Raw genomic sequence first — 12,881 nt, forward strand, 5'->3', positions numbered from 1 at the left:
GTCGGATGATTTTGTACTGACTCCACAGCCCTGCTTACAACATGACACCAGTTGGGTCATATCGTAATCTCATGCATTCTCTGCACTAGGGATCACTGTTGCAGTGCGATCGCAGTTCTCAATGTAAAAGGGCCCTAAATGTCCAGCTTTGTGCGCTTAGGTGCTATATGGGATCAGTTGTAATCCTGGGCTTAAATCACATTTTTATGTGTGTTTGAAATTTTGCATACATTAGTTTTTTCATGAATACCAAAGTTAATTTTACATGAAAAATGTATTGAACTTAAAAATCACATGCAAATTTTTCATGTCAAATGCTATTGAGTTTTTTCTGCATTCCTATTGACTTGCATTGAAACATGAATCACACATCGCATGTGGGAAAAAAGCAGACCTGCTGTCCAAAATTTTAAATTCAGAATAGAGGATGCAGATTCTCATAAAAATGCATATTGCTTTAAGAAAAGGACTCGTATCAAGATGCAATCTCAAAATTACAAAAAATTCCTCATAAAAAAGATTTTATTGACACATATACAAAAAGGTGTATCCAAAAGTATAAAAGGAGCACAGTTCTTGAATAAATAGTGGGTCCTCATAGAGCCAAAGACAAAAAAGTGATATCTAATTTAGCTTTAATTTAGTAAACAATTGCAGTTACAACGGGTATTGATTTTCAAGGCTACGACACATGTTCGTTTCGGGCTGTGTAAATATATGTGCCCTTCATCAGGGGGTTCCCACGTCCTAAGCGTTTCTCTCGCTGTTGGGAAGGTTTTTGTACGCCTGGTAGGTTCAGGTGTCCCCAGTATGTACTTTTGATTTCAAATTGGTCTTCCTCGCCTGATTGAGCCACGCAGAACTGGGTATCTTGGCCTGATGTAGGGCACATATATTTACACAGCCCGAAACGAACATGTGTCGTTGCCTTGAAAATCAATACCCGTTGTAACTGCAATTGTTTACCAAGCTAAATTAGATATCACTTTTTTGTCTTTGGCTCTATGAGGACCCACTATTTATTCAAGAACTGTGCTCCTTTTATACTTTTGGATACACCTTTTTGTATATGTGTCAATAAAATCTTTTTTATGAGGAATTTTTTTTGTAATTTTGAGATTGCATCTTGATATGAGTCCTTTTCTTAAAGCAATATACTAGTCACGGTGGGCAAGGTGGATTGCCCTAAAATAGGACTGTGTTTTTGATCCTTCACATTATAAAGGACCTTACCCAATAATAATTTTTCATAAATTTTCATAAAAATGCAAACAGAATGCCATGCTACTGAAATACATTACATGCGCTGCAATCGCATTTTCGGAAAAACACAAATGACACGAAAATTTGAATAAGTGTGAACCCTGCCTAAGAAAACTAGGTTAACAAGGAGTACTATTGATTTCAATTATTTTTATAAATCGTAGCTTTAATATGTTAAAAAAATATATAATGTTTTTATTGATTTATAAAGCACCAACATAGTCCGTGGCGCTGTACAAAGTAAGAAATGAACCTGGGGTACATAATACAGACAAATGGAATGCACCAGTATACAAAATACATCATTAGTGACCTAATACAGAATTTATACAAAATATGAAATTAATAATGACTTGGCTGATCATAGGTCATACATACAGTACAAAATACCAACCGCCAGCGCATTTGTGAACCACATAAATCCATGAACATGTTTATGGAGTGACTTCTAGTTGTGCAACCTCAGCCAGTGTCCAAATGCAAAGGACTGTATTCATTCGGACTGATAGCAAGGGGAACATTGATAGACTGTTAAAAGCTTCTATATAAGTGGTTAAAGTGTACCAGAGATGGTAATATAGAAAGAATGGACACTTAAAGGAATACTATCGATTGAAACGACTTTTTTTTTTTTAATACTCTATATTAGTGTACACATTACCACTAGTGCTAGGGGCACTTTATTTATTCACCCAGGTCTCTCTCTCGCTATCCCTGCTTAAAAATTCATTTCTCACACAGCTCATAGTAGTTTGGGTCACCCTGAGCTGCTTGGTTACTCTATCACACACAAATATATTTCCCTGTGTCACTCACAGCATGCAGGAGACATGAGGAGAAATCGGCTGATCTGAGGTGGTAACAGGTAACTAAATGAGCTGGAATATTGCTGGAATATAACTAGCTATACCATGAGTCTGTGTTTACACTCAGACTGGCTGCCTGCTTGAGGTGATTCACTCCAGGCTGCATCCACTTTACAAGCTGCTGAGAGGGGCAGACCACTGTCTACAATTAGCATTATTAGTATCTTTATCAGTCAAGAGAAGCAAAGATAATAAACACACATTGCTAGAATCTTTAACCCCTTACCACCATATCAACAAGATTCTTTCAGCAAGGTGATAATTAAACTATAAACTGAGGAGTTGATAGCAACTCCCCTGTGCAGAGATATGGTCTAGCCCTCTGGGAGCTCAGTATTAGATACATTTTGTATCCAACACTGACGCCAAAACTGAAGGAGGATTTTACAGCTGAGAGGAACAGCTGTGTGAGGAATCAAATTGCTCCTAGTACTTGCCCTAATGTGTGCTACAACATACAGCATTTAAAAATAAATGCATACATCGATAGTATTCCTTTAACTGGGGCTTCCAGCAGCCCCATAAGCAGTGTTAAGCCCCCGCCGTCCTCCCGAGTACCTCTGTTCATTCTCAATCAGCCCCGGTAAACTGTCTCAGACGCGTCAGTCGGGATCTTCTGTGCATGGTTCTTAGCGGAAAGCCCGAGTCCTGCTCGGAACGGAAATCCGCAGCTCAGAGCGATAATCCCAAGTGAGTTATATGCAGGAACTGCTGCAGATCTCTCTCTGGTATCCCCCCCTCTCCCCCCCCCCCCCATTTTAGGATCTAATACAGGCATGTATGCATTGTGGGACTTGTAGTTCCTTAAGAGCTGGAGGGCCAAGTTTGCCCATGCCTGGTCTAACAGCTTGTGAAAAAATTGCACAGCTTTTAGACCCTAAATCCGGTAATGATCATTACACCAAGGAGGTTGAACACAGTGGCCCATATGCAATTCACTATTTTCTCCTAGATAATACTTTTAAAATTGTCAATAAAATGCCTTTTAAGCCACCAGAAAGCAAGAAAACAATCAAAATAAATTTGATAGTACCTTTTCAGCTTTTTGGTACTTTTCAGTTGAAAAGTGCTGGAATGTTATTTTAGGCTTTGTTTCCATACAGCGCAGACTGCATGTGTCCACCACACAGATAAGGAATCACACACACTTTGGAATTTGTACACTGTCCCTGCTCCCTAGGGTTCGTAAAAGACATCGTCTCCCACTGCAGCTAAGTTCTAAAGACTTGACAAAGACTTTACATCTTTTTTCAAAATGTGACTCCTTTGTTTGTAGACTTTCCCTCTTCAGCAAAAGGATTCCTAGATTCTTATCACAGGGGCTGATGACTTTATGACCTCTGAATACTTTTACAACTCAATGGAGTGGAGATTGATGTCTTAAGCCCCATCTACACGATACGATTCTTTATACGATTCGATTACGATTCTATTTACGGTCTGATTAAATCCAACATATCCGATCAGGATTCGATTCGATTCAATTCGATTTGCCATTGCAAAACAATGGCAAATCAAATTGAATCGAATCCTGATTGGACATGTTGGATTTAATCGGATCGTAAATAGAATCGTAATCGAATCGTATAAAGAATCGTATCGTGTAGATGGGGCTTTACTGTTGCTGTTTCATTGAGAGCTTGTGACATTCTGAATGTTTTGCCAAAGTTACACTGATACTATATCTTATGTTCAGCATGTCATTGTTGTTCCTCCATATAGCATGTGCTCTCATGTAGTAAAATAATACGGCTGTGTGTGTATGTATGTACTGGGAGCAGAGCTGCAACACTTCTCAGCTGCAAGGGGCTGGAGGAAGCCCCGGGTAAGTAGATCTGGGGATAGCATAGATTGCCTGACGTTTCCTTTAAGTCTAAGTGTTTTTATCTGCATGGGGAAAACACATTGGTCCTCAGTTTTCCTGTGTAGAAAGCGAGGGGAGTGGGGGGCCCCATCCAAAGTTTCGCAGGTGGGCCCAGTGATGTCTAGTTACGCCCCTGAATGTTAGTCAATGGTCTAGTTCACGCTCGCATGTGTTTTGCGCATGCAGAAAAAAGCCGACAGCAGTGCAGCACTGCGTGCATTTTCCCTATCAATAACATCAATTATTTGCTTGTGGCTTAAAGAACAACTGAAGTGAGTGGTATATGGAACTGCCATATTTATTTTACTTTTATGCAATACCAGTTACCTAGCTATAATGCTGATCCTCTGCCTTTTATACTTTTAGCCAAAGACCCTGAACAATGATGCAGCAGATCAGGTGTTTTTGATATGGTCAGATCTGACATTATTAGCTGCATGCTTGTTTTTGGCGGGATTCAGACACCGCTGCAGCCAAATAGACCAATACCAGCCAGGCAACTGGTATTGCTTAAAATTAAATAAATATGGCAGCCTCCATATACGTCTTACTTCAGTTCCTTTAAGTGTACCCGAGGCGGAATATGCCCAATGAGTGGGACACAGAGGCATGTTAGTCGTTTAATCACATACCTCTGTGTCCTTCCTGTTCTTTTATGGGTTTGTGCCCCCCCGGCTGCTGCATTAACACCCCCCAACACACACCCACACCCTGAAATTGCCTGCTAACTGAAGGGGTGTGTCTTTTACGAGAGGAGCTCCTTTAGAAGGCCCTTTACCGTCTCTCTCTGTGCCCTTTCACTGGCTCTTCCCACCCCTTTTCCTCCTCGCTGTGCACTCTGAGGAGGAGGACTCAATGAGTTGAAGGCGCAGGAGTGGTGGTAAAGGAGTCTACCCCATCCGGCTGGCCGCTAGACCCTGCATCAGATGGTATGTTTTTGTTTTTTCTATTAATCTGGCTCAGGTTCTCTTTAAGTGATTCTTGAATTGCTCATGTCACGTGATATATTAACACATTGAAAATAGGTGGAGCATCATATGCACTATTTAAAGTTGAGGATGTGGAAGTAGTTTCATGGAACAATTGTGCTTTCAAACAGTTGTCAACCTTTTATCTTTTAAGATGAGTATACTTTGAAAACGCACAGTTGACTTTTTCAAATAAACCGTTCCTTATTTTTGGAATAATATTGTTGTTACTCTTGTACAGTAATTGGCAAGTATACACATCCTGACCCTACTCAAGTAGAGCATCGACCTTTTATAATATTGGCACAAGTTGTAGATTGCTAAATCCTTCAGATTTTACATCTTTTTTTCAGCTGCAAAAAAGAGTTGACCCTTTTTTTTTATTGCCTCTGCCAAAACCTAATTCTAAAACTTTAGTTTAAGAAGTTTCTGAACTGCACTGAGCTATGCAGTGTAGTGTGGTCTGCACTGTGTGTGGGTTAAGAACAGTAATATGAATTTTGCTTAAAGAGGAACTCCAGTGAAAATAATGTAGTAAAAAAAGTGCTTCATTTTTTACCATAATTATGTATAAATGATTTAGTCAGCTCATTGTAAAATCTTTCCTCTCCCTGATTTACGTTCTGACATTTATTAAATGGTGACATTTTTCCTGTGGGCAGGTTATGTAGCTGCTCCTAGCTGTTTTGGCTGTTAGAGACAGCTGTAAACAGCTAATTCCTGTCTGTGAACATTGTTACATTGTGGCAGTTTGCTCAGAGTACCGCGGTACTCAGAGCTTCTTGTGGGAGGGGTTTCAGCACAAAATCAGTCATACAGCGCCCCCTGATGGTCTGTTTGTGAAAAGCATTATATTTCTCATGTAAAAGGGGGTATCAGCTACTGATTGGGATAAAGTTCAATTCTAGGTTGGAGTTTCTCTTTAAAGCTAGGGTGATAATTTGTTAATTTCTGATCATCATTTTATAATTAGACTGTTACCACGATCATTATGAAGTAAGAAGAAGAACCAAATAGTATTATTATTATAAGTAGTGGTATGATTATTAAATATTCTTTATTTTATAAAATAGACAAGAAAAAAATTACAAATTCATCCAACTGTACAAGAACATAGATGACAGAATTCCAATTAAATTGACATATTACGCTTAACAAAACGTTCTTGATATACTTCTCAGTGCAAACGAATTGGTTGCCAAGGTATGACATCCACGTATATAAGCCAGAAAGCATGAAGTAATTGTTTGAAACATTACATAGATATTACTGGCGCCAATTTGATATTTTCTTTTTTTGGCATCTGCATTGTATGATTGATGCAGACTACTTGTATCTGATTATTTGTCCTGAGCCAATACAGCCTTTCTAAAAGCAAAGTGTTAGAAATATTAATTGGTAAATGTTTGTGAACCAATGCTCCTTGGCATTATGATTATTTCCGGCTTTTGGAGTCTAAAAGTGGTGCACTTTTTTCACAAGCTCTTAGACCCTAAAAGTAAAAAACAAAAAACAAAAAAACTATAGAGCTAGATTAGGCTGCCCTGTAGATTACTCACCTCCCCTGGATCCAGCGCTGCAATTCTTCCTCCATCATCTGGGTGGCGCTCTACCCCTACGGTGAGATCGCCGTGTGATGTCATGTGACAAATGGTGATGCCACCCGAGGGATCGAGAGCCTCCAAGGACCGGAAGAGGAATCTCTGTCAGTGTCTGGATCCGAGGGGTAGGTGAGTTAGAAATGCCGCCGCACTGTGCTGTCTCCATACCTCCCAGGCGGTTCCCCAAGTCAGGCCCAGGACTACTGCTCCTGACTTTTTTTTCACCCCGAGCCTGACTTGGGGTTACTGCTAAGGAGGTTAAAGACAGTATGCCATTGGATCATTGGATGTCTATGGAGAGGAGACAGGAGTACCAGAGTTGGGTGAGGAATATGGGGGGGGGAGCGGGGGCCTGTATGGGTGGTTTCAATAAATGTCGGAGTCTGATGATTTTTTTTTTTTTACCAAATCCACAGCCTTGGTAAGAATTAGACTAAGGAGTTGTAGCAATTTTAGGTACCCGGAGTTAGTGGTTTCATAAATTGAGGAGTTGGAGTCGGATGATTTGTGTGCACTTATTAATGCTGACTAGACACCAGCCATGTTATTAAAAATGTCCATCTCCGCTTGTAGCAACTTTTATACAGAGCTGTAGCTTCCAAGATTGCTGAACAGACCACACAGTCAGTCAACCTTGACTACAGTCGTGTTCAGATTTGGGACCTTCTGAACACCAGACATTTTGCACTAGGTGCTCATGGTTCCCAGAATTACAGCTGCACTTGCTGGAGCTGATCAGATCAGAATCCACTATTTCACATCTTAACAAAACCTTTTTGCTTTAGTTTGTGATATGTCATCTTGTTTTTCTTTTCTTTTTTTTTTTTCTCTAGGAGCTACCTGCTGTTGAAGAATTGGCCATAAGCTTACCAGAAAATGTTGAAATAAAACAATTTGGAACAGTTTCCAGCATAATTGAACAGCTAGGTATGTATATTTATGAAGTCATTCAAACCTAATTAGAGCCTAGAGCTGATGTATTTGAAGTTTCGTGCATTCAATTGATGTTGGGAGTCCAGATGTTCTTTAACGTATTTTGCCTGTACATTTACATGACTGCATTCTGGCATTCCTGTTGACTAATGGTCTGTTTGCGGGCAATGAAAATACTTGCACGTGCCAAAGTGAGTGTTCAGTAGGGACACATTCGCTAATTATTGAAGAATAAACAATGTAGTCATTAAATAGATCTTATTATGTAATTAAGAATATGAATATTTTACATTTCTTGCTACATTCCATGCTGCTTTGAAAAGTTGTACAAATACACTAGAACTGTTTTATGTAGGCCTAAAGGGCGAAACTACACTCGCCCGTTCTTGGTCTGCTGAGTTTAACCACTTAACGACCAGCTAATGCCCATAGGCGTCAGCAGGTCTTAAGTGGTTTACCATGGAAGCGGCCTTTCCATGTCAGTTCACGGAGGGTGTCTCCGTGAACAGCCGGAGAGCCACCGATCGCGGCTCGCTGGCAAAATGTAAACATGCGGGGAAGAAATCCCCGCTGTTTACAAGGCAGATCGCGATTGGTCTCTGATTGGCCGGGGATCGCCGGCATCTGATAGGCAGAAGCCTATCCTTCAATGCGCCGGACGGAATTCCGTCCTGCGCATTACGTAGGAAGAGGAAGAGGGAGGTAAGGAGCGTGAGGGCGGAAATGGCTGCGGAGGGGGGCTTTGAGGAGCCCCCCCCACGCAAAACGCAGATGGCCGGCGATCAGACCCCCCCCCCTGGTAGGACATCCCCCCCCCCCCCCCCCCCAGTGGGGAAAAAAGGGGGGGAAGTCTGGTCGCCCTGGCTTCAAAGTGATCTGTGCTGTGGGCTGGAGAGCCCACGCAGCACAGATCGGACCAGCATAGGCTGGTCCTTAAGTGGTTTAATCCAGCATGTGTAAATAGATGAAGCACCCTCATGTATTTTATTACATTTTTCAGTGGGAACATGACAGTAAACACCTACCCTTTTCATTGTTATCTGCTTAATTAGTCTATTATTAGCTGTGATAAGAATCCCCGACTGCCTCAGTCTAGGTTTGACCTGGAATCATTATAGCAGAGTCACTCCTCTGTGGAGTCTTTTCAAGCCCAAACCTGCCACCTCCTGGCTCAGATTTCCTTCTTTGCATACTGAGAGCTGTGGTGACATAGGAGGGGCTGCTCCTGCTGAGAGAGAAGCTCTGAACAGACAAGTGTGGCTGCAATATGATCCCTGTGTGCTCTGTGTGCACTAGATACTGATGATGACTGCAGTTTTATTCCTATGAGAGACACTTCCTACAGGCAGCTGCACATCATACCAAAATGAAAGCACATAGATGAAAGGCTGCATTTAGCCTAGATAGCAGCATAGTCTCATATAGCCTAGACAGCACATCCAGAACAACTCATAACCCGGAAGCAGAAGGGATATGAGCCGGCAGCCATATTTGATTTTTCCTGGAGCAATAATGGGTAAAAAAACACTAAAAAAGGCACACCAGAGCGGGCGAAATTATCAGGTAGAGCATTTATTCTTTACAAGCTATCGACTGATATGTTTATTTTGTGTGAAACGTTCATCTCTGGTTCCCTTTAAGCTGTTGCCAAAGATAGTCAATGTAATGCAGATTATTTTGGCTTGTTATGCAAAATTTTATACAAATGGAATAGAATTGGGCCAGTTAAATGTATTCTTTGCTGTTTTGTTAACAAGCCAACCCGCCATTGCCGCATAACAGCAATCCTTTGCTCACTACACTGGCTACTCACAAAATGGCATGCTAACGTTCAAATCCCTACATGACCTAGGCCCTGGATACCTGAAGGATTTGTTGCAACCCTGTCACACCTCCCAGAACCTCAGATCAAAAGGATCCAGCCACCCCCAGAGTCCAACTACAAACCTTCGGAGCCAGAGCTTTTTGTCATGCTGCCCCTGCCCTGTGGAATGCCTTGTTAAACTTGATTGAGACAGCTCCAACCCTGGATACGTTTAAGTAAAAACTGAAAAGCCACCTGTTTAGTCTGGCATTTATGATTGCATACATTTTTTCCCCTGTTACACCTAACTATGTACTTATCTGAGACAAGCTTACAAGCTTTGGGTCCTACGGGAGAAAAGTGCTTTAGGGGCCTGTACACACTGCTGCGCTTGCTTTTATGAAAATAGAAATATCGCATTGCACCAGTGTGTACAGGTCTTCACGATTTTCATGATTTTTCAAAAGCTCTTGCGATTAAAAAACGCATGCGATTTTAAAAGTGCAGCAGTGTGTACAGGCCTTTACAAATGTTTTGTTGGTCGCCGTTTCAGGCCACATACAATTGGTATTTGTATTATTTGCACCTCACTGACCAGCTCTGCTGATCTAGACAGTGAAAAAGGAGAGTTTTTGGATCTACACCATAAACACTCTATTCCCTCATTGTCTGAAGAGCGAAATGATTCTGTAAGTGTGCCTTCAGTTTACTTATTCATATTTTTTTTTTCTTCTTACTAAAATTTGATTGGATATTATTGTCATCTGTAGAGCTATATGGGCCATAGAAATATATGTACACAAGAATTGTCCCACTCATTATTGGGTATGTGATACCATGCAAATAACTTAATGAGGAACTGTAACCAAGGGTTGAACTTCATCCCAATTAGTAGCTGATACTCCCTTTCTCACAAGAAATCTTTACCTTTTCTCAAACTGATCATCAGGGGGCTCTGAATGATTGCTATTGTGGTGAAACCCCTCCCACAGTGAGATGTCTGCACCTAGGTACTGACATCACACTATGGGAGCCTTGTTGCGTTGGGGGAAATAACAGCGGTTTCCAACTGCCAAAAAAAAGGACCATCTCCTTCCACAGACATCACGTGCCAGCAGTAAAGATGTCACCATGTGATAAATGTCAGAATGTAAATCAAAAAGAGGAACGATTTTCCGATGGGCAAACACTGATTAAATCATTTATACATAATTATTGTAGAAGTTAAACACTTTTTTCTTTCATTACGTTATTTTCACTGCAGTTCCTCTTTAAAAAATTATGTGCAGTGAATTCAGTGAGATCACACTTGAAATTCTTGTTAGGGCTCTTGTTTTCTCCTGGAAAAGAGCCATCCTGTTATGGCATGTAGCATGGCCACCTACAGTCACTTTTGGGAAGTAGTGAAGATGATGTGGCAATCTCCTCATTTTGAGCCAATTAACTGCCTCTACCATTTTGCCTTAGTGTAGGGTGTGACATCACCAGAGATTACATGGTACTGAAGTCACGGCTTTGTGAAAACAGTATGGGGTTTCTAGAAATGCCCTGTAGGGAGTTTTGGTATGGGAGCACTGCTGGCTTATTACTTAAAGGGAACATAAACTGAGAAAGATATGGATTTTTCCTTTTAAAATAATACCAGTTGCCTGACTTTCCTCCTGACCCTGCGTCTATAATACTTTCAGCCACAGCCCCTGAACAAGCATGCAGATCGGGTGCTCTGACTGAAGTCAGACTGGATTAGCTGCATGCTTGTTTCAGTGTGTGATTCAGCCACTGTTGCAGCCAAAGAGATCAGCAGGACTGCCAGGAAACTGGTATTGTTTAAAAGGAAACAGTGACTGAGGCGCTACACCTGCTATTGCTGAAATTCTGTTTTGTCCCCATGTTTATTGCCTGATGAAGCGGGCTAGGCCTGCGAAACGCGTTGCACTGTTTTGGGGTACTAGTTAATAAATGTGATTGCTACTATTCAGACAGTCTTTCGTGTCTGCTTTATGGTGGTAAGTCCATCGCTTCCTCCCAGCAAATTTTAAAGTTTTTATCCGCTTTTATCCTGCTGGCGCCTCTGTTCTCCTACTGCTATACCGTGTCCACCCCTGGTGGAGGGGTGATCTACCCCCTTTCGCATCTACAGAGAGCGACTTCTTATCCCTGAGTGAGGACAGGTCTAATCTCCTCACCTGCCTATACAGTGGTTGCCTTTGTGGTAACCCACGTTTGTGAGTATAATTTTCTCACGATAACCTTTACTTCATTTATGCTTAACATACTACACTATATTGGGCTCTCAGTTTCTCTACACTTTTTCCTCTCAGTTAAGGTTCCCTTTAACCTCTCTTGCATTGTTTCCAGTGTTCTCCCCAGAATTTTTTTTCTCCAGCTGGGTGACATGAAAAAGTAGCCAGGACAGGCACAACAGGTGTAATTTAGGGTTGGCGCAACTCTGCTTACAGTGTAGGAGGATGAGGAGGCAAGCTGATGACAGCCAGGTGCCCACCAAAATTAGCCGGGTGGAGCACCCAGATAAAAGAGCCTGGGGAGAACACTGGTTTTGAGATTTGTGTACTTGTGTACATGCCAGGTCTTCTCAGATAAAGCCATTTCCATAAAGGGAATGTGTTTTTGTAGGTTTCTGTTTTGGATGGTTCTATTTGAGTATAGACCTATTTGAGTAAAGACCTGAGTAGTAAATAATCACTTTTCCAAACTTCCGTAGAGCACGCTTTTAAATAATTACATATGTATTTTCTACCCCTAGTGGTTGTTGAATCATTGCGTGACATTCCACCACTGAATGAGGACACAGTTGTGTTTAATGAAAATCGACTTGCTGTTGGAAAGGTGAGATACATATTATGATAGTTGTGTTTTTAATCTTCTAAAACAGTAAATTGTCTTGAAGTTGTCCAGCTGTTTTAAATTAAATTTAAACTGACACTATCATAAAGGAAAGGCTCACAATGACTATTTTGAACACTGTGGTTTCTGTAATTGAAAATCACAGCATTTGTAGAAGTAATATATCTTGGTGTTGATCTCAATGGCCTCAATTCACTAAGCTTTACCAAACACTTTATCAAACGTTTGATAATTTACCTCATGTGTAAAATCTAATTTTTAATTCACAAAGGTGTTATAGACTTTTTAAATGTTTTATCGATAAAACATTTGTTAAATTTATAACACCTTAGTGAATTCAAAATAAGATTTTACTCATGAGGTAAATTATCAAACGTTTGATAAAGCTTAGTGAATTGAGGCCACTGTATAGATTATACGTGTAGATAGATTTTACTGTGAATTGTTAAATACATGTATAGCATTTTTTGTGGAGAGACTTTGTTGAATCCTTTCTCCAATAAGGCATTCATATAATACAGTAGATTCTCAGTATAGTAAACTTTGATATAAGAAACCTCTGGCTATAGTAAACTCAGTCCCTACTCTGCAGAGACAATCCAGGAACTGGAAACAGGTTCAGCCACACCACTGAGGCATACTTGTAGAAAGAATCCATTATTCTGGAGAGTGATGCCCCTTTTAGAAGGGAGGCTGAACTGTGCGCCTGCTGAGAAG

General features: G+C 40.9%; 1 protein-coding gene across 2 annotated transcripts in view; it reads left to right on the forward strand.

Annotated features, from left to right (window-relative positions):
- Positions 1 to 12,881, forward strand: part of NAF1 (nuclear assembly factor 1 ribonucleoprotein) — an 84,624-nt gene that overhangs the window by 31,795 nt on the left and 39,948 nt on the right. For both annotated transcript variants that reach the window (XM_068269460.1, XM_068269468.1), the window contains exons 4-5: positions 7,396 to 7,489; positions 12,064 to 12,146. In XM_068269460.1, coding sequence (XP_068125561.1) covers positions 7,396 to 7,489; positions 12,064 to 12,146 — 177 coding nt within the window. The remainder of the gene's footprint in view (positions 1 to 7,395; positions 7,490 to 12,063; positions 12,147 to 12,881) is intronic.

Source organism: Hyperolius riggenbachi, chromosome 1 (genome assembly GCF_040937935.1).
Source record: "Hyperolius riggenbachi isolate aHypRig1 chromosome 1, aHypRig1.pri, whole genome shotgun sequence".
Classification (NCBI taxonomy): Eukaryota; Metazoa; Chordata; class Amphibia; order Anura; family Hyperoliidae; genus Hyperolius; species Hyperolius riggenbachi.